The 22928-nt window shown below is 40.0% G+C and overlaps 1 protein-coding gene across 2 annotated transcripts in view; it reads left to right on the forward strand.

Moving 5' to 3' along the window:
* The window catches only part of CARM1 (coactivator associated arginine methyltransferase 1), an 82738-nt gene that overhangs the window by 9153 nt on the left and 50657 nt on the right, over positions 1-22928 (forward strand). For both annotated transcript variants that reach the window (XM_074203412.1, XM_074203413.1), the window contains exons 2-4: positions 20728-20853; positions 21448-21554; positions 22444-22548. In XM_074203412.1, coding sequence (XP_074059513.1) covers positions 20728-20853; positions 21448-21554; positions 22444-22548 — 338 coding nt within the window. The remainder of the gene's footprint in view (positions 1-20727; positions 20854-21447; positions 21555-22443; positions 22549-22928) is intronic.

The following is a 22928-nucleotide window of genomic DNA, read 5'->3' on the forward strand; positions in this document are numbered from 1 at the left end:
AAACAAGGCCTGCTTCTGGCAGAAGAAGCCATAAGGTCTCTACTGTAATTGTGATATCCTCTAGGTTAGACTGAACAGATGGAGTCTTGGCCATCATACATAAGAAGAAACAGGAGTCCATAGACCATATCACTGAATGTTTTAACTGGGTTTGGGACTGAACAAGGAAGTGGGGGGTTCAGGGTGTTCCTGGACTGAACAGTCTAATTTTTATAACATGTCCTCAGGGTGTTGTACATATCTAACTTTGTTTCCTTCTCTGGGATCCTTACTTTTTTGGATTGGACAGATAAGAGGAAAGACTCCTGTTCCCATTTATTCTGATTAGGGGGCTAATGATGGACCTTGAAGGCCTTGCTTTGGTTGTTTGACCTTGGTGACCTAAAGATGACCATTTGAAGGACTTGTGGGTTGTCCCTTGGACATTAGCAATAACTCAAACTATTTTTCATGAAGAGATATAAAAGCCTTTTGGATTGGTTTCCCCTAATACAGTGGTTTTCCAGGGCTTAGGGAAAAATCATGATGTTTGATCTGGAGATGCACAAAGGGTTTTATACTGGCCTGCTTTACCATTCATCCAGTTACTGAAAGATCAAGCATGGTCTTAGAGGAAGCAAAGGGAAAACTTCCCAGTACATGCTGTTTTGCTTCTTTTCTGCTGTTATTATAGCTTGGACTTTTTCAAGTGTCAATCTCTACTCCCCCCCAATTTAGTACCAGCCAGTTGGTCATTAACAATTCCCTGGTGGATGTTTCTGTGTTTGAGAACATCTTATAGGGCCTTTGTTTTATAGCAGCTCTTTATTTCTGGAAACTTCTTCTGGAGGTGACTGAGTTATTTTCTTTTCTTTTCTTCTCCTTTGCCTAATAGAGATGAATTCACGAGGCACTTAGAAATATTCTCTCTTTCTTTTTTAGTTTATTTATTTATTTATTTTTTGCAGGGCAATGGGGTTAAGTGGCTTGCCCAAGGCTACACAGCTAGGTAAATTATTAAGTGTCTGAGGTTGGATTTGAACTCAGGGACTCCAGACTCCAGGGCTGGTGCTCTATCCACCTCAGAAATATTCTCTAAGAAATAATCTTCAATTTGCCCAAATATTCACAGGGGCTGTCATTGTCTGGAACCACCAGGAAATAGTTTTTAACTTAAAAACTTAGCCCATTATGTCCTTGTAGACACACTTGTATCTTCATTATTTGAATCCAGATTCTTTTTTGGTCAACTTTATTTAACAGATCCCACATTAGGGACTTTGGGTTATATAGAGAAAAGAGATACATAACATAATTATTGTCCCATGTGGTATAGATGTCACACAGAAGGTAGTAGCAGGAAGAAGTTAAAAGAGACAAATTTAGACTTAATGTGCAAAGAAGCTTCTAAATAATGAGAACTGCGCAAGTAGCCTGACTTCCCTTAAGAGGAAATGATTTCCAGAAGTATTCATTCAGAGACTGGACAACTCAGAGAGGTGATAGGGAAGATTCTTTTCCTGGATGGGTTGGACTAGCTCCTTTATATTGGAACCAGAATTTAGTCAGATCTCCTTTACTCCAAACCTCTTCTCCTGCCTGTTTTAAGGGAAAATTAAGACTGGGAAAAGGGTATTGGATTTGTGATGAAGAGGTCATTAATGACCTGAAGAGCATTTTTAGTAAAATGAATAGAAGCCACATTACAAGGAATTAGGGAGAGAATAGATAAGGAAAAGAGATGTCTGGTAGGCTTTTTATTTGTAGCTACAAAAGTTTGTTTAAAGCAAGTAACTAGAGAAGGACAGCAGTATTCAAAGGAATGCAATTTTTTTTTTCAGCCAAGTCAGGAGAAACCTATTTGTGTTTTAAGGAGCTAGTGGAAGAAGTTGAGGATATTGGAGAGAAGAAAGAGCAAGGGATAGACGTCACTATTTTTCAGTCAGTAGGAGAGATGATCCTAGGATAGGTATGGGAAGGAAACCAAATGGGGGAGCTTGAATAGAAAGAAAGATCTTGATGCTAATAAAGAACATGGGTTCTTCAAAGAGTAGAAGTTGATGTTTAAAGATTTCTGGAGAGTGGGGAAAGTTAGGAACAGTTATAGGAAATGTTTGGAGATTAATAAAGGAATGAAGGGATTGGTGAGGTTCATTCACTGGTCATTTACTACATTTGAATTTAAAGATATTTGATAATGAGTGAGTGCCAAAAAAAGACTGTTTTTCTTTCTATTATCTTTGTGCCTGTTTGTGGTTTGCTGTTCCCAAAGCTGGAAGTGGGTGGGGAAGTTGAGTCTTTTGAAGTTACTCTAGATTTTGAATACCAAGGTGCAATGTGTTTTGCTGAACCTGGTTAACTGAAGTTATCTTTTTAGGTATAACGGTTTCCCTGAGTTTTCCCTGAGCTCTCAATGTTTAGTCACTTGCTCCTAATAATTCAACTAGGCTAGTCAGTAAGCATTGTCTTATTCAGGAGAGAGGTTTTTCAGTACTATTCTTCTCCATGTTTGATCACAGAACATACTGTTCTGTGATCTTCTGGTGATCCAGGAGGGTAAGTTTGTGGAGCACCAGAAGTATCCCAGGTAGTGAAACCAGTGTTCTTTTTTTAAAAGTAATTTAACCTAATGATGGGAATATAGGCACCTTCTAATCACAAAAGTTTTAAAATTGAAGGGACTTCAGCAGTTATGACCAAAGTAAATTGCTTTTAATTTAAATGTAGAGTAGCCCCTTGTTCTTAAGCCATGGGCTGCTGCCCTTGTCCTTGATAATAATGAAAGGAATACTGGTTACATGGTCAAGATGAGTGAGAAGGTGGGATAGGCAGTCCTTTATTTTTTTTACAAGGCAAATGGGATTAAGTGGCTTGCCCAAGGCCACACAGCTAGGTAATTATTAAGTATTTGTGGCGGGGTTTGAACCCAGGTACTCCTGACTTCAGGGCGGGTGCTTTATCCATTCTGCCACCTAGCCGCCCCTTAAATCTTACAATCTTGAGAGCTGTGAGGGACTTACAACTTTGTCATATAACTTTGTCAAGGTTCTTCGACCTTGTCATTTTATAGAGGAGGAAATAGAAGTTCAGAGAGATTGAATGACTTGCCCAAAGTCACACAAATTAATGATGGCAGAACTGGAACATGACTCTCGTGAAAGTTATTAGTTTATGTCAGGCAGCCAGTATTTGAAGAAGTGATACCTTTTCTGTGAGGAATGCCACTCTAGCATGTTTCTCCTGAGGGAAAACCTGCATTTGACCTTCCAAAGAATTTGCTGCCATTGTTTATTTATTGCCCTTATAGCCCAATAGTGATCATCTTTTTTACTTGTCATATGGTCAGATACTTAGGTCTACTTTTGGCCTGAAAAGGGAATTCTGGATCAACTCCTTTAGTCAAACTTATCACCATTTTTGGTTTCCATCTCCCTTTGGGAATATATTTTTCATGTTCTTTAGGATTATATAAATGTCCAAAAAAATGTGTGTGAATTGAGTCTTGACAACATAGACCCCCACCCAGATGATGTGATAGTGGAACTGATAGGGCTTTAGGGCTGAGGCTCTTGATGATGCTTTCCCCCAAAATTTGAAGCCTGGTGGTTTTGTCACCACTTAAGTAGGCAACTAAATGACTTGACTACTGTGAAAAAGATGATCCACTTTATCTTTCCTTCTTTTCAGACATCTGCTGAACTGTTTGACTAGAGAAGTGGTGGGGGTTCTTGTGACCCCTTGTCACTGGTTCCTTTATAACTGTGAAAATTCTGACCAACTTTATGGATAGGCAGATTTCTATCCTATGAATATACTGAATAGTCATTGAAATTCAATTGTCACACCTTAGATCAGATTGTTCCCTGCCCTGGGGAGAGGGGAGGAAAGGGAGGATGGTAGAAAAATGTGGAACTCAAAAGCTTGCAAAAGGAAGAATGTTGAAAATTATCTTTGCATGAAATGGGAAAAAATTAAAAATTAAAAATTCAATTGTCTAAAGAACTGATAACTTAACTAAATTTTATACAAAGCCCATTTGTGCTTAAGTATTGTGTGGGTGTGTTAGAGTATTTTAAATTTCCTTGTTTCTCTTGGTCGCAAGGCACCTTTGGAGTTACTTTGAAGGACAGTTGTAGATATCCAAGGTTTGTAGAAGGTTGCTAAGTGTTGGATGGATGATTTCTTTGAAGAACTATAGCAGGCATCTTTTCTCCTTTGGTCTGCCTTAGACCATCAGAATAGCAGGCCTTCTTGCCTTCCTATCCTTCCGGATGAAAGGCACAGGTTTGATTTCAATGAAGACTTTCTTAAAAGTGTGCAAAGATCTGTTCAGGATGAGATCACCTCCTGAGATTCAGGAAAGACCTGAGTTCACTGTCTAATTTTTAAAAGAATTTCATCTCTCATGACATCTAATAAGAAATATGCCCAGACTGGATTTGTTGTTGGTTGGTTTTGTTTGTGAAGATTGTTGGCTAATTTTTGTTCTTCTATTTAGTATTCATTTCATTTGGATTTGTTATATATATATATATATATATATATATATATATATATATATATATATATATTTAATATATAGAAACCCATTTGCAATATATTCACTTACACAATTTTTTGGTTATCAATTACCAAAGGAATAGGATAGATCATTGTTGTAATGGAGAAAAAATGCTGCTCTTGTGAATTTTAAAATGGGATTGTTAGGATTTTTCAGAGCAGACTGGTCATTTTTTTTTTTTAGAGTTCTAAAGATTTTAATTATTTTGAGTTTTACAATTTTTCTGCTAATCTTACTTCCCTCCCCCCACCCCCACACAGAAGGCAGTTTTCCAGTCTTTATATTTTTTTCCATAGTATACCTTTATCCAAATTGAATGTGATGAGAGAGAAATCATATCCTTAAGGAAGAAACATAAAATATAAGAGATAGCAAGATCAGACAATAAGATAGCAGTTGTTTTTTTTTTAAATTAAAGGAATAGTCCTTGGTCTTTGTCCAAACTCCACAGTTCTTTCTCTGGATACAGATGGTACTCTCCATCACAGACAGCCCCAAATTGTCCCTGATTGTTGTACTGATGGAATGAGCAAGTCCGTTAAGATTGTTCATCACCGGTGCGGCTAGGTGGCATAGTGGATAAAGCACTGGCCCTGGAATCAGGAGTACCTGGGTTCAAATCTGGTCTCAGACACTTAATGATTATCTAGCTGTGTGGCCTTGGGCAAGCCACTTAACCCCATTTGCCTTGAAAAAAAAATAAAAAAAAGATTGATCATCACCCCCAAGTTGCTGTTAGGGTGTACAATGTTTTTCTGGTTCTGCTCATCTCACTCAGCATCAGTTCATGCAACTCCCTCCAGGCTTTCCTGAATTCCCATCCCTCCTGGTTTCCAATAGAACAATAGTATTCCATGACATATATATACACCACAGTTTGTTAAGCCATTCCCCAATTGAAGAACATTTACTTGATTTCCAATTCTTTACCATCACAAACAGGGCTGCTATGAATATTCTTGTACAAGTGATGTTTTTACCCTTTTTCATCATCCCTTCAGGGTATAGACACAGTAGTGATATTGCTGGGTCAAAGGGTATGCTGTTGTCCTTTGGGCCTAGTTCTAGACTGCTTTCCAGAAAGGTTGGATGAGTTCACAGCTCCACCAACAATGAATTAGTGTTCCAGATTTCCCACAACACTTCCAGCAATGATCATTGTCCTTTCTGTTCATAATATTGGCCAATCTAAGAGGTGTGAGGTGGTACCTCGAAAAAGCTTTAATTTGCATTTCTCTAATAAGTAATGATTTAGAGCAATTTTTCATATGACTATGAATAGCTTTAATTTCCTCTTCTGTAAATTACTTTTGCATATCCTTTGACCATTTGTCAATTGGGGAATGGCTTTTTTTTAAAATTTGACTCAGTTCTCTATATATTTTAGAAATGAGTCCTTTGTCAGAAATACTAGTTGAAAAGATTGTTTCCCTGTCTACTACATTTCTTTTGATCTTGGTTACAGTGGTTTTGTTTGTGTAAAAGCTTTTTAATTTAAGGTAATCAGAATCATCTAGTTTGTTTTTAGTGATGTTCTCCATCTCTTCCTTATAGATTGGTCATCTTTTTAAAGCCCAGGAGTGGAAATTCCAGAGAACTCTTTTCCTTTTCTCCATAAAAGAGAAGGAAGCAAGGTTATAATAGAAAGATTGGAAACAGACATCCTGAGTTTCAGATGCCTCTTTGTCATGTTTTCTAAGTGACCCTCATTCTTATTCCTTAATCTCTCTCTCTCTGTCTCCTCTGAAAGCTAGAGAGACCTACGTTTTTCCCTGTCTTGCAGTGAATATTTGGGGGCTTTACAAACATTAAAAATACATTTCAGGAGTGGCTAGGTGGCGTAGTGGATGAAGCACCGGCTTTGGAGTCAGGAGTACCTGGGTTCAAATCTGGCCTCAGACACTTAATGATTACCTAGCTGTGTGGCCTTGGGCAAGCCACTTAACGCCATTTGCCTTGCAAAAACCTAAAAAAAAAATACATTTTTAAAAAAAATTTATAAGAGTTGAATAATTTGCCTTACATAACATAGGCATATCTTTTTTCTTTTTCTTGCCCAAGACCACACAGCTAGGTAATCATTAAGTGTCTGAGGTCAGATTTGAACCCAGGTACTCCTGACTCCAGGGCCGGTGCTTCATCCACTACGCCACCTAGCTGTCCCAACATAGGCATATCTAATGCAATCGAGGAGGTCCATCTCCCTGTTACCCCAAAAAAGAGGCATACTTATAAGTCTTCCATATCCTGGGTTAAGGATTTTCTTGGCTGAGAAGTCCTAATTCTGAACTTCAATAACCCCACTCTTTTTTTTCTAATATAGCAACTGTTTTTCTTTTCTTTTTTAAAAAATTTTTAAGGTTTTTTTTTTTTGCAAGGCAAATGGGGTTAAGTGACTTGGCCAAGATCACACAGCTAGGTAATTATTAAGTGTTTGATGCCAGTTTTGAACTCAGGGACTCTTGACTCCAGGGCTGGTGCTCTATCCACTGCGCCATCCAGCCTCCCCCACAACTGCTTTTTTTGATAAAATAACTTGTGTTAAGTGCTTTGCAAACCTAGAAACACTATAGAGATATCAGGTATCATGAAAGTTGTCAGGTTCATGGGAATGTCATGGTGTGGATAGAAGAAGGATGTGGTTTATTACTGACAGTGATGTGCACATAAGAGCCTTCATCAAGAACAGGGATGACAAGGAAGGAAAAGAAGATGTAGAAGAGCTCATAAAGCAGGAAGAAAAACCTTGGTGCAAAACCCACAGACCAAGCTGTGTGCAAAACTCCCATGCAAAACTCAATGACTCTTAACTTGCAGAATAGTTCCTGATCTGCTTGGGATAAGAGGAGTTTCTTCACCTAAATTCCTTACGAGGTTGTCAAAGAAAAAAATAGAAATATTGACAATTTGTTCTTTGATTTAGGTAAGTCTCCCAAAAGCAGTTTTATTGAAATTGGCATTAACCTATATAGCTAAACCATTTCTAACTTTTAAGAAAGATATGCAAACATGCCTTCTATCATGACTCTGCTCCAAGAAGATTTTAGGTAATATTTAGAAGACTCTTGAACAAGGAAATGGCCATATAATATGTAAGATACAATCTTGTATTGATATTCCAGAAGTTGAATAGCCACATTGTCATCCTTAAAGAATCAACAGAGTCATTCCCAGAGATGGGTATGGAGAATCTACAAGGAATAGAAAGATGTGAAAATAAGTTTCCCGGAAGTCCAAAAGGCACTTCCCATGTGATTGAGCCAGGGTTTTACTGTTCTGGAAGTAAAGAGGGAAGATTACCTTTTAATCCTTTCACCACCAAAAAGACCTTTTTGTCCTCAACCTATATCACCTGCCTTTCCAAGAGGTTTTTTCCCCAAGAATTCAGAAAGAACTTTAGAGGAAAACATTTCTAAATATTTTAGGAGGAATTAAAAAGGAAGCTTTTAATTTTCTTACTTCCACAAATAAAATCCAGATCCATTTAAAAATAAACAGAAAAGGTGATTGGTTGACCATGTTGTTGTTTGTCTTTCATTCTTTCTTTTTAGGTTTTTTTTTTTCATGGCAATGGGGTTAAGTGGCTTGCCCAAGGCCCCACAGCTGGGTAGTTATTAAGTTTCTGAGGCCGGATTTGAACTCAGGTACTCCTGACTCCAGGGCCAGTGCTCTATCCACTGCACCATCTAATTGCCTCCTGGCTTTCATTCTTGAAGAAGACCATGATATCAGGGAGGTGATGCCATGACATGCATGTGAATTGAATGTGAGTGAGGGAGTGCTGTGTTAAGTCATCATCACTTTCTCCTCCAGAACCATCTGGGTCAGTAGCCAGATATGAATCAGGATGACTGGAGATGGCAATTAGGATTAAGACTTGCCCAGTGACACACAGCTAATGAGTGGCAAGTGTTTGAGGCTAGATTTGAACTTGACTCCAGAGCCAGTGCTCTAGCCACTATGCCACTTAGCTGTTTCAGGCTAACCATGTAGCAAGAATGAAATGAATGCTGCACTTGGATTTCTGCAAAATATGAAAAAATTCAGAAGACCTCAAACATGTCAGGTAGGAACAGGGTCTGTCTAGTATGCCTTTCTATCTACCTACTCTGGAAGATTTGTGGGAAGACCTGGGCAAGAATACATAGGAGGAGAGGCTTGAAAGATTTGGAGCCTGCCCCAGTGAGATTTGGGATCCATTCAAGTAAGCTGTTTTTCTGTGCTTGTTTTCTAGATTTAAATTGAATTTCCCATTGTCTTAAAGTTCCTATTATGTGGAAACCCTTTTTTATAGAACTCTTACTCTATTATGATATTAAATAGAACTTCTTTGTTATCTAGTGGACCACATCTTGGCGTCACTTCTTTTCTGGTGGAACTTGGGCAGGTGATACTGAAACCAGGAAGAGGGATCAGGTTCTGGTTCCTTCTGCTGGTGATTTTAAGCATCAGGAAACACTTTAACACACCTTATGTTGGATATCAGTTCCTGAAGATGTTGTTTAGAAGCATTGAACCGTGTTGTGGTGATCCTAGATCTATCTGGGGGAAGAGTAAAGCCCAAAACCTGTGGTGAAAACAAATTTCTCCTTTTAGAATAATAATTAAAAAATTCTTTTTAATGAATAGAAGACTTGACTTAGAAAAATCTACTGTCCACCGTCTACCAGGACTATGTGTATCTTCTTGCCTTTTCCCTTCCAAACCCGTCAGTACTTCACTTGATCCTCTATAGTCTTGCCTTCTCTACCTTTTAAACCATATTTCTTACCACTCTCCTGCTCTTAACACTGTGTTCATCCAGAGAGGCTACTCTTCACTGCCTGGGGCATATTTGCTAATTCTAGTCCTTTTTAGGTTTTTGCAAGGCAAAGGGGGTTAAGTGGCTTGCCCAAGGCCACACTGCGCCACCTAGCCGCCCCTTAATTCTAGTCTTTCAAAGAAGGTCTTTTAAAATCCAGAGTTAGCTCATTGCCTGGCTTTGATAATAGTGGGCACAGTGCAATTACCTTCCCTTTCCCAATTTCTTCTTGGAATAGCCTCATTGACTTTCTTCCTGTCTTCAGGACCCAGCCCAAGTCCCTGATCCTCTGGGAAGCTTCCTTCTGATTCTCCACTTGCCATATAACCTACCATCTTTTTAGTTCGGTTTCTCTGTGGCAGTCCTTTTCCCCAGCTAAATTTTAAGTGCTCTTAAAGGAAGGGCTGACAATAGATTACTTTGTATCCATCCAGAGTGTTCAAGAAATTTAGAGGTCATTCTATTTCATTCACTACATCTTTATGATGTCTACTATGTATCCCCCTTCCCATCCTTCCCCTTAGCATGGAGTTGAACATAGTTGCAAACTTCTCTCTCTGATGACCAGTAGTACTTCTTGTCCCTGGCACCTCTTTTTGTGTCTATCCTTTGAACCCCTTGGACAGTCCTAGAGAAGGTTGGGCTTCTAATTGGCTATCCCTTGGGTAAGTATGTCATACCTTGAAAATGAAAAGAACCAAGCATTTGGCTGGTGTTAGTAGCAACAGATTTGGTATGACTTTAGCATACCATACTCTTTAAAAGAAAAGGTTGGTATTTGAGTTGGTCTTTGGGGCTGTCTCCAGGAGAGAAAAGGAATTCTTGTAAATAATGTTCTGCTGTGCACAGAAAGATGGGATCCAGTTCCCTAGAGATTATAAACATTGTAAATCTATTTCACAATGTGGCAGTTGGTCCAAGATAGATTTGTTTCCTTCTGTTCTGGGCAGGCAGGCCCTTAGGAGATTATACCTTCCTCAGTCCTTGGAGCTCTGCCTCCTTCAGTAAAATTCAGTCTTTTTTTTTCCTACTTGGTCACATCACTGTGCTGCAGTTTCAAGCCTTTTACCTTCTTCCTAAAACTGATTTTTGCATCAGTAGATGGCCCATGGTTTAAGGAGTTAATCTACAACTTTTTTTTAGGCTCAGCCCAATCTCAAGAAAAAGAAATACATTTTTACTAAGCTTTGCAGAAGGAATCTCCTTTGTCAGATCAGGTTATTCCAATTTGGAAGTTCATAAAATATGGTTACTCTAAATATTCTTTTTTTCCCTAAATATTCTTTCAGGTTTCTATAGTACTAACTAAACAGCAGTGATCCACTGTCCTCCACACAAAGGGTAAAAGGCTAGAGGTCTGAGCCTCTAGGTTGACTGCTAGTCAGTCTTAATAGAAACTGGGGCTCCTATTGCCTTGGGAACTTTCTGTGATAGACTAGGGATATTGGGGCAGTTGCGCTAAGGGTAGGGAGCAATGGGACTTGATTCTTGGGGAAAAAAAGTGCTTTCTCTTTCTCTGTTTCTGTTTTTCCCTTAGGTTTTTCTGTGCTTGTTTTCTAGATTTATTTATATATATATATATATATATATTTATTTATTTATTTATTAGGTTTTTGCAAGGCACATGGGGTTAAGTGGCTTGCCCAAGTCCACACAGCTAGGTAATTATTAAGTGTCTGAGACCGGATTTGAACCCAGGTACTACTGACTCCAGGGCTGGTGCTTTATCCACTGTGCCACCTAGCTGCCCCTGTTTTCTAGATTTAAATTGAATTTCCCATTGTCTTAAAGTTCCTATTATGTGGAAACCCTTTTTTATAGAACTCTGCCTTTACTTACTCTATTATGATATTAAATAGAACTTCTTTGTTATCTAGTGGACCATATCTGGCATCATTTCTTTTCTGGTGAAACTTGGGCAGGACTACCCAGATGATACTGAAACCAGGAAGAGGGATCAGGTTCTGAGCCATTTTCATTCTTGATACTATCTCCATGTCCTTTCCCACCCAACAATCAAAAGGCACAAATGCATGAACCCTTACCCATCTATAGCCCAGTTGGGGAGTTCTACACAGTAAACTTGATTTGCCCTAGAAGTACAAAAGAAAATTGAGGAGGTCATGACTTCTGTCTTTTGCAAAGCAGGACAGAGGGGTAGAAAAGTTTACTTCAAATTCTAGAAATTTATAAAAGTACCCTGGGGACCAGATATGACAGATACTTGGGGCTATTCTCCAATTGATTTATAGTTAGAGCATCATATTTTTCATCCATAATTCCACATTTGCCTAATGATAATCTGAACTATTGCTGAGAGACTAATAAAGAAATAGTCTTCTTTAGGTACAAGAACTACTGTGGTTGGGGGAGTATGGGTATTTACTGTTCTTTGATAGTAGGTTGTTGAGATCCAAGGCACCTATAAGATTGTGGTAGCTCTGGATCCCAGAAGCCCTCATTAGGGCAGATCTGGAGCTTTACATGAATTCTCAGTGATAAGAGGCTGGTATTGTTGAATATGGTGATTTGCTTTTATAACAGAAAGAAAATCCTCTCCCATCAAAAAAAAATTTCCTCCTCCCATTTGGAAAATCTCAGAGAGTGAGGTTACTGGGAGTAAGGGATGGGAATGGAAGAACTTTCTTGACATAGGATGTGATATGGGGTTGGGATCTAGTGATGTGTTGTAAGTTTTGGGGAGGAGAGGGACAAGGGGGACTTCTTTTTTCTCTGAATTATTATTCACCAAGCTTTTTCTGTTCATTCAGTGTCTCTGGGACCCCCAAGCACATCTGCCATCCCTTTTATCGCTGACAAAGAAGTAGGGGGCCCAGCCTGACAGCCTGATTACCATGGATTGGAGAAATTTGCATTTAATAGCTTTCCTAGGCAGCACCTTGCTGCTAAGAAGCTGGGAGACTATAGTTTGCTGATTGAATTGTGTGCTTTAAAAAAAACAACTAGGTTTTTATTCTTTCTTTTGATCCCTTTTCTAAGTAACTCATAGTTAAAACAATATTTCAGTTCCCTTTCCCTAAGACTAAACCAAAAGGCTTCAGAAAAACTTGCTGTGTTTAACCTTGTTACAGTTTTAGACTTCAATTTGATTTTTTTCTCCCTTTGACACTTTTTCTGAGCCAGGCATTTTTAGAGGATACCTCCTGTTGAGCTTCCTCCTGTTCTGGTCTCTCACCTCCTGAAGTATCTAGTTGATTTATTAAATTTTAGTTTCAGAAATGCAGATTGGGCTATTATTGTTATTTACCTTGAGTTGATTTGTGTTACTTACTAGTCTGTGCAAGGGATTGGGAAAGTCATCCAGGGCAATCTTGTATCTGATCAAAAATTCCCTCAAAATGAATGAGTGGTCCTCCATCCCAATCTTTTTTTTCTGGGAGACTTACAGGGCACAAGAACCCACTCTCCAAGCATCTGGGGCAGCTGGGTCTCTGGATAGCTAGATTTTGCTTTTACTTATTGCTCTTCAGTCCTTGGGTACAGGCTAAAAAGGTCTGATTAATATCCTCTTCTCAAGCTAAAGATCCTTAGTTCCTTTAGGAAATCCTCATATGGAATGAATTAGAGTCCTTTCTTTCATCATCCCACTTCCCTCTCTGAACACATGCACTTCAGTTTGTCGGTGGTGCCCCTAAATGAAAATAGGCCATCTGACTAGGGCAGACAGCAGGACTGTCACTTTCCCCAGTCCTAAACACTGTTGTTCTCCACACAGACCAAATTTGCTTCAGTTTTCTTGGCTTCCATATTCCATTGATGATTATATTATCCTTTTACTAAATATCCAGAACTTTTTTCTGATTGTTTTCTAGCTATTGCTCCCCTATCATAAACCTGGAAAGTTTGTTTTTTTAAACATAAATCTTTAAGAAGTTAATGAAGTCATCCATAAAATATTTGTGTTGACCTTTCAGTTCCCTTCCAACTAAGTCTCTGATTTCTACCTTTAAGTAATTGATAAAATGTTAAGCAGAACAGATCCGTGGGGTTACTTATTGGAAACCTCCTTTCCCAAATGATGTCAAGACATGATGAACCCAACTTCTTGGGACTGGCTAGCCAGTTTCCTCCTCATTGAAAGTGACCCACATCTAGTATCTTGATATCTTGTCCTCTAGAACAGCTTGAAAGACTCTCAAATACTACACTAAGATCAGCTCTTATTGCTGACCTGATGTTGATTGAACACATTCTGGGTCCAATAGGAAGATGTTTCTACCTCCTCTCACCTTTGCATATGATTCTCCTAGGAGGTTAAAGTACATTTTAAATATATGTTCAAACCAAGAGTTCTTAACCTCAAGTCCATGATATTTTTTTTTTATAATTATATTTATTTATTTATTTTGGCTTTTGCAAGGCAATGGGGCTAAGTGGCTTGCCCAAGATCACACAGCTAGGTAATTATTAAGTGGCTGAGGCCAGATTTGAACTCAGGTACTCCTGACTCAAGGGCCGGTGCTCTATCCATTGCACCACCTAGCCGCCTCTTGATAATTATATTTCAATATAAATGATTTCCTTAATAATCCCATGTATTTTTTTAATGCATTTAAAAACATTCTGTGGAGATGCATATCTTCATCAGAGGTCTAGAACACACACACAGACACACACACACACCCACACACCCTAATTCCTGGTTTAAACCCTCTACATTTCATCAGTGGCTAAGGTCATACCAGTGACCAGAATAATCAGAACTATTTACAACCTGTCATCCTGTTTACTCACTTATTCAAGGTACTTTTTTGAAGTCAAAAATTTATCTAGGAAAAAACCCAAATTTACCCTGTAATAATATGTTGGTCTCATTTTACTCTTTAATTATGTTGGAAACCTGAATTCTTAGTCAATCTTGGAGTAGAAATCTGTGCTAAGAGGGTGTAGAACTGGGCCTTTGTGCTGTTCAGGGTACAAAACCTTCCTGCTTCTAAACTATTGTTTTTCAGGATGCAGTTCTTTTGGCAAACAATGAGAGGCAAACCTACTGGGCTAGGAATATTGCCCTTGGAAGACCAGACTTGCCCTGCAGTTTAGAGTTAGTTATATCTGATAGGGGTAGTTTTTTGCCCTTTTAGCTCCTTGCATCATAGTACGGGTGGATTTATCAGGGCAAGGGCAGCTGTTATTTGTCTAGAGTGCCCAGCCTAGCACTATATATACAGATTCTGACAGATGCTTTTATTTTCCCTTTGTCTTCCCAAGCCTGGAGATGGAGAGTGAGGGGGAGAGTTAGCCAAGAGCTTCTTAGGGTACCTCCTGGCTCCTTGGCTCTCCGGGTTCCAGGGATTCAGAAAGATGAATGGCACTATTTCTTTGACCAGAAGGGTTTTTGCCTGGGCTTAGTCAAGGACAGGGATCCTGTGCTACTAGGAGCTTCCCCTTTTGTGGAAACTTGGGGTTGTAGCAGAAATTACTCCAGTTCAGCTCTGTGATCTTGTGTTCCCACTGTGTCCCAAGGATCAGGGTTCCTGAATTCACACTGTCTCTGATAGGGGGTGCCCCACCTGGGGTACTCTTGGTACTATTTGCAAAGAACCTTTAAATTACAGGGTGGGGTAAATTCTTTGTACTGGGGAAAGGTAGAGAAGGGTAATAACTAGAGCATGAGAAGCAGGTTTTATTCCCCAGGCCTCATAAAAGCACCTCTACTACAGTGCCCAGGATCAAGGTCTCACTGATCCCTTCCCCCAGTGAGGTGCCAGAAGGTGACATTGGTGATATTATCCCTCTTTCTTCCCTGGCTACCCTCTCATAGCCATCAGCATTATTAGCCCCTTCTACTAACACAGCCTGCTGACCCTTTCTGGGTAATGTTGGCTTTTAAAGACAGTTATTCAAGTCTTCTTGCCTGTAAGTGTAAGTGTACTAGCTGAGTACGACTTCAGAAAAGAACTGGCTGTGTTTTTGTAAGGATAAAATTGTGATATATTGAAAGAGGAGAAACTAGTTAGAACCAGTGGAATGATTAGCTTAGCAGTGGCAGAGGGCAAAAGAATATAGAGGTTCCACCCAATCCATAGAGAATTAACAATGTATAAGACTGATATTTTGCCTTTTTTTTTTAAGAAAAGCAAAACTAATCAACTCTCAAATAGTGTATTAGTTGAACATTCATTTTGTTCAGTCTTCTTAAAATACTTTGTACATTGCCTGGATGACACAGTTTAAAAAGTTTAGAGAATTTGTCAGTGAGTTTAGAGGAAAAGGACTAAATGCTAAATATGTTGGGAAAGGATACCTGAAGAAAAGGCCACAGGAATTAAAATTCCTTCTCCTGGAAAAGAGAAGACTAGAGGTGGCTTAATAATTTTGTTTTATTAAAAAAGCTCTTCTCAGTCTGTTCATTCTCTTTACAAATTACAGAACCAAAAGGACTTGATTATAGCAGAATTTCAAGTTTGAAATTTAATCCTTGTATGGAGTGGAAAGGTTCTGTCCAGGATTCCTGATGAAGCTATTGCTTTTTCCTGATACTTTTAAAAAAGGAAGGACAGTTTGAGATGTTCCAGAGAGTGAGTGTGTGTGTGTGTGTGTGTGTGTGTGTGTGTGTGTGTGTGCACGCGTGCGCGCGCGCTCACACACCTAAAAGCAAAGGAGGCCCTGGATGTCCTTTTCAGCTTTTTTCTGATCCTAAAAGACCAGAATTCTTTCCTTTTCTCCCATATTAAAGAATCACCAGGAGATAGGAAGTCAACACCAGACCTTCTAATACTTGAACTGTCATTTTCTTCAAGTTAGAGAAACAAATGAACCCACGTGAGAAGGCCTGATGCTGTTGAAAACTGGGAGCCCTTTTTGAACCCCTGCTAAAGTTGTAACTTCTTGAGCTGAGCTAGGAAATGACTTGGGGGCAGCTGGGTGGCGCAGTGGATAGAACCACGCCCTGGAGTCAGGAGTACCTAGGTTCAAACCTGGCCCCAGACATTTAATAGTTACCTGGCTGTGTGGCCTTGGGCAAACCACTTAACCCTACTGCCTTGCAAAAAAAAAAAATTAAAACAAAACAAAAAAAACCCTAGAAATGACTTGGCTCTTCAGCAGCAGTGGAGAAAGGTTGAGGTGCTACCATTTAATAGCAGTGACCTTATACAAGTCATTTCCTCTCTTCATAGTTCCCTCTCTAAATATTTTCTTTTGGAAGATGACAGCTTGATTTTTTTTTCCCTACTAGTAGGAAACTTAGTAAAATGCTTCATATTTAGACTAGAACTTTTTTTTCCCCCCTTTAATTCTGTTTGTATGATGGCTTGTATTATTTTTCCTACTAGAAAGATGTGCCCTGGAGATGGTTTTTAGAATAGGTGACTCTTCTTTCTTCATCCTTCTTTCACCCATCTGGCAAGTATTGCTTCTTCTCAGAAAAAATAAGTTCATAGAACATTTCACTTGAATAATTTGCTTTAAAGTCAGTTGCTTCACTAAGATCATTTTGGGACCTTGCTCTTCCCTCTAGACTTATTCCTATGAACCCTACTCTTTGCTCTGCTGCATCCTATCTCAGGAAGTGTGAAAGAGGGAAATGAGTAGAAAGAAACATCACCTTATTTCCTCTTTGGCTTCAGGTTTGATGGTAGAGCAGCATAGTTGGTGGGGCACTGACTGGACTTCTAATCAGAAGTGTCTGGTCTTTGATATGCTGGCTTCAGCCTGCTTTCATATGCTAGCTCTGTGACTATGGAATAGAAGAAAGAAGGAAGGAAGGAAGGAAGGGGAAAAGGGAATTTATCAAGAGTTTGCTGTGTACAAATCACAGGGCCAGGAATACAAATAGAAAAACTCATCTCTCAGTTAACTTTCTGTGCCTCAGTGTCTTTGCCAATGAAATCCATTGTCTTACCATCTTACCTCAGGAGAATAGAATTCTTTCTCTTCAGACTTGGAGCTCCAAGGAGTTGAAGGGGTTTGGGATGGTTGATTATAGTAGGTGATGTTTGATCTCTTTGTGAGATTATGTGAGAAGATGAAATATGGAGTTGTGCAGTCCATAAGTACAATTAGGTTTTGGAAGAAGTGTGAAAGACTTTTTCATATAAATGGGAAATTTTTCTCTTTATCTTGTCAGATTGCAATTTGGCTCTATTCCTTTTGGTTAAAGAGAAACTGGTTCACCTCCAGCCCCTTTACTCCCAGGACCCCTCTGTTAGAGTCAAAAATCTAAAATGTGTTGTTTCTGCCTCAGGAATTCCTTTTGGTTCCACATGCTTGTTAAGCAGACTCCTATACAAGTTGGGAACTCAAGGACTGTGCAGATGTGTTTGTGGCAAGGGCCAGAGCCCTGTTTTCTTTGTGTGTTATGCACTTTTCTGGAGAACTTGCAGACCTGTTTTTGTATTGAAGAACCAGAACTTGTGTTTGACTGGTTGGGTAATATATTACTTTCTTAGAGTAATATGGTTAGTGGCCTCTGATTGAAATGGGAGGAGGGATGGAGGAAATCCAGACTAGTCTATTAATTGAAACAGCTCAACCCTGTGAATTCTTCCTTCAGAGTGGCTCTCCCAGCTCCCACTCTCCACCAGGCCCTCTTTACCTCCTGCCAAGTTTTTATAGTAGTCACTGAACTCACCTTTGATCATGATTTGGAGCTCCAGAGGTACCAGTTTAATATCCTTTTTTTTATGCTTGTTGGTCTTCTGACCTCAAGATATTTAAATGCATTGGAGCCTCAGTTTTTCTCTTTTCTAAGTTTTTCTTCTCTCTTTGTCTCATAGGGTTGTGCAAATCAATTGACATTATGCACAGGATGTCTCAAAAGTCTAAATGCAGAAGCTTAAAATTGCCCTAGTTTGGTACACTTTATATAGAAAGGTATAGGCCTATCATTAATTGGTTCTGTTAATATGTGCTATCATACACTGTCACAGGGACTATTAGTTTTATTGAAACAATGTTATACACTGGCCATTCTTTGATGCTACGTTGGTTTGGTTTTGTTACACAATTTTGTGATTTTGCAGTCTTTTGTTTATAATGTAATAATGATGCTTTTCAATTCAAATAGCCTTTATTAAATGCCTTCTATGTACCAGACCACATCATGGTAGGGGGAGGGAGGAACCAGGACCCAAAGACAGTCTCTTCAAGGAGTTCACAATCTATTGAGAAAGGCATTCATTGGAGATAGTGACATGTGGATCTGGCATTATTTGGAATTGGAAGTAGGGAGAACTTCTGCTGAGGTCTCAAGCCTGATCATTCTGGTACCTCAAATATTTGTCAGTCAGTTGATTAAAGTTATTAAACTTTAGAGCAGCTAGATGGCTCAGTGCATAGAGCACCCCTCCCTGGAGTCAGGAGGACCTGAGTTCAAATCCAGCCTCAGACAGACACTTTAATAATTACCTAGCTGTGTGGCCTTGGACAAGTCACTTAACCTCATTGTCTTGCAAAATAAAAGTTATTAAGCTCCTATTATAAGGCAGGTACTGTGAACAATTCTGTTTTTCTGGATGTATTTGGTATAGAGGTGAGCACAATGGAAGTCCTCAGTGAAGCTAGCCATCCTGAACCCAAAAAGACCATGAGTTTTCTTTTCACAATCATGCAGTTGTATGTGGTTATTGGTTGGATAGTAAAGTAGTTGAAAGCCTGAGTGTTCACCCAAGACTAGCAGGGTTTTCATGGCTGTTGAGAGCCAGAAGATCTGCTCCGACTCTTGCCAAGAGTGCCACAATTACCACCATATTGAGACCCTAGATGGAGGGCATTAGTATTATGTTCTTTTACCTCAAGTTCCTGGTGTATCTGGGTACAAATAAACTGGAATGGGGGGTGGGGGGAGGATCCTGAAATCTTGGTAGAATTGTAGCAGCAGCATAAAAGTGATGGATTGCTGGCACCTTCTCACCTTTGTTTGGATAAGGGTTAGTAATCAGCTAAGAGCAGGGTTTTTTTAATCCCAAAGAAGTTATTATTATCTTTCACATATAGCAGTGGGTATGATATTGATATGCTGCCATCTTAGTCCCTTTCGGGGCTGCCCTAGGAAGGAAAGGATATAACTCAGGCTATTTTACCAAAGGATTTGGAAGGCATCTAGTAGATAGAGTTCTGAACCTAGAGTCAGGCAGATTTGAGTTCAAATTCAACCTCACTAGCTTTATGACCTTGGTCAAGTCATTCAATTTCTATCTACCTTAGTTTGCTCATTTACAAAATGGAAATAGTGATGACACCTCAAAGTGTAGGTTCTAGCTTTTATGATTATTCTTTTGCTCTGACTATAAACTGTACTCTGTGCTCCCTCCACGACCTTCTATCCCACAGTTGGGTGATAGAATTGCCTTTCCTCACCTTAGACTGTCTCTTGATAACACCATCTGCTTAAGTCTTCCCCTTGTAGGGGCTCCACTGAAATGGAGTAGTTCTCTGATCCTATCCCTTGGAAGAAGCCTATCATATTGGCTTTCCTGATTTGGGATCTGGTGTGTGAGGAAGAATCTGTAATCCTCAGTGTCAAATCTTGGAATAGGATCCCACTACCTGAAAAATGGAATGTCAGTCTTGTAGTAGTGATGATGACAATCATGTCATTTTGGTCCAGACCTTACAGTTTATCTTGTGTGAAACTCCAGATGTGACATGCACCAGAAACCTTCCAGAGATGCACATTAGTAGACTATAACTTGTAGTCTTTTAGAATTTCCTGGAGGCACTGAGAGGTTAAGAGACTTATCCATGGTCACACAGAGACGAATCTTGGAAGAAGGAAGCCCTGGGTTCACAACTGGCTCTCCAAATGCTATGCCACACTATACTCTCCTTGCTCCAGTGAATATCTGTGCCCCAGCTTCCTAATGATTCATAAATCTATTTTGGATACATAGTCATCAACTTAGCTTTAGAGTTATCCTGTAAAGGACAAGCAGCTCTCCCACCATTCTCATTATTCAGGTGAGGATATTAAAGCACAAAGGGAGAATGGATTTACTCCAGGCTTCATTTCCAGTATGATTGCTGTGGACACTTCACTTGGCACAATGAGACTAAAGTGCAGCAATCTAGGATGATCAGTTGAACATCTACTCTGCTTGGCCCAGTGGGTGAAGGAGGCACTGTGGATGATCCCAAAGAAATACCAGGGATTTACCATTGGGTAGGTCCCATACAGTCTAGGTGAGAAATACAACAATACACGTATAACAGCCCCAGAAACAGAAAGTTGAAGCTAAAATGTATGTAATGGGCAGCAAGGGCTCTAGGTGACCAGGGCATGTAACTTTAGCTAGACCTTTCACAATGGGCAGAAGTTAGTCTGGAGAGGGTGGAGGGGCTGCTGAGGGTGAGCACAGGGAGGCAAACCCCTCAGGCTGCCAGCCTGGAGTGAGAAACTAAGCTGCCTTCTTTTCTTTCTTTCCAGATGAAGATGTTTGTGTGTTTAAGTGCTCCGTGTCCAGAGAAACAGAATGCAGTCGAGTGGGAAAGCAGTCCTTCATCATCACCCTGGGGTGTAACAGCGTCCTCATACAGTTTGCAACACCCAACGGTAGGTCCTTCACTACTCCCCCCCCACTCCCCTCCCCCGGAAGGGACTAAACTGAGACAGGAGCAATTCCTTTGCAAAGCTTTGCTTCAAGACTTTAGTCAATACAGAGAGATTAGCAAAGTCCTCTTTCTCTTATCTCCCAATTCTGGGTCCTTCTTTTCCCTTCTCTGTTATTAATGTCTCACCTTGAAGTACAATGACTTCTGGACCTGTATAAAATGAGTCCCAGCAGACTTCCACTCTCAGAGAGAACCATTTGTTTTTCTCTGTCTGTGTTCTCTTAGATATTTTGCTAAATATCTCTAATTTTTCTTATCAAAAAGAACAGAACAAATGTATCTGGACTTACGAAGATTTGCCTTCAAATCATGCTTTAGATACGAAATTTTTTTTGATTGCATGGCCAAGAATTTTTCAGAATCTAGTTCTATATATCCTTATTTTTTTTCATGACCGGTGGTTTACTGTAGGTTTTTTTTTCCTTTCCATTGCCATATATTGGTTTTTTAATATGTTATTGCCCATTTCTGCTAGTTTGCATTCCATTTCCCACATGTAACCCCCTTTTCTACATTGAGTTTTTGCTTCTTTCAGATTTCTGTTCATTCTATAATATTCTGAAGACCTGTCGAGGTCACAACTTAGAGCGCTCCGTCTTCAGTGAGCGGACAGAAGAATCCTCCGCTGTGCAGTACTTCCAGGTGTGTTTTCCACCTGGCAGGATCTTCCTGGGACCTCCAAAGGGAGGATCCAAGTGGAGGTGCTTCTTAGGAAGGTGGAAAAGGTTCTGCTAAGTTGAAACTGGCCCACCACAGATGATAGTGATTTAGACTTTGACTGTCTTGGTGTCATCTCTCCCCCAGCCTGCACCTGCTCCCCTCCCTGCAGGAGTCCTTGACAAGCATTTGGTGCTTCTTTCATCACAAAAAACTTTCTCTGAATTAGAATAGTTTTATGTTTCAGGAGCTGGTTTGCTTAGATCCAATAGCTCTAACATGGGAAACTATGTCTGTTTATTAATCAGTTTTGCATGAAGATGTTTAGTCTCAGTTTAGGGCTCTCTAGTATGTTGTCATAATCCCCATATAATTACCCATATTCTGCTGGATCTGCTTTCCTTTAGAAAGCTCCTAGCTCCACATGGAAACCAAACCCTGGGGAATGTAGAAAAGAGGGTTCTTTCTAACAGTTGGGTCCATTGTTGTATTCCCCCAGTACACTTGTCAGCCTCCTGATTTAAGAGGTTTCTTACTTCCCCTCTTTTCCCCTTGTGGCCTGGGATCTGTTAGCGGCTCCCTGTCCCAGCTCTGATGAGACCTAGGTAGAGTTAGCTGCAGAGCAGAGTGACTAGAGCAGTCTGACCACCTTGTTTGTTAACAGGGATGGTTCAGCCTTGGCCCCCAGAATGACTTTCTGAGAAGTGATGCCCATGCTCCCTTCACTCTGGGCATGCTCCCATTGCAGAGCTCCTTCCATGGTTTGTTGGGGAGGAAGCAGGGGGTCTGAATGGGAAGGCTGTGGTGGGCTGGGTGTTGAGACTGGAAGTGTGGTGGTTCTTCTGTTCACAGTGCTCTGTCTTGTGCATTGTAGTTCTATGGCTACCTGTCACAGCAGCAGAACATGATGCAAGATTATGTACGGACAGGCACCTATCAGAGGGCAATCCTGCAGAACCATAGTGATTTCAAAGACAAGGTGAGAAATTCACTCTTGGGAACAGCCTGAGTTAGTCCTGGAACAAAACCTGAAATTAGCTGTGGTGTTCAACCTGTCTGCTGGTATTAGGGGCTGGGTAGGCCCAGTTGAGCCTATATACAAGAGAGAATAGACTGTCAGGGGAAGCTGAGACCTGAGGAAAAATGGGAAAATATTTGTGTAGGAAGAAATAGGGATAAAGTTACTTCAAGAAGTTCTCTCCAACTGACATTTTGATCTTTTTCTCTCTGAGGTTCATTCATGGAAACTCATCCCTCTTTCAGAACTCCTCCCCCAACCCCCCCTTCCACCCCACCAATTCATCAGTATGGATTTGTTTTTAAATATCTTTGTGAGACCAGCATGAATTTCTCAGAAGC

Source organism: Macrotis lagotis, chromosome X (genome assembly GCF_037893015.1).
Source record: "Macrotis lagotis isolate mMagLag1 chromosome X, bilby.v1.9.chrom.fasta, whole genome shotgun sequence".
NCBI lineage: Eukaryota > Metazoa > Chordata > Mammalia > Peramelemorphia > Peramelidae > Macrotis > Macrotis lagotis.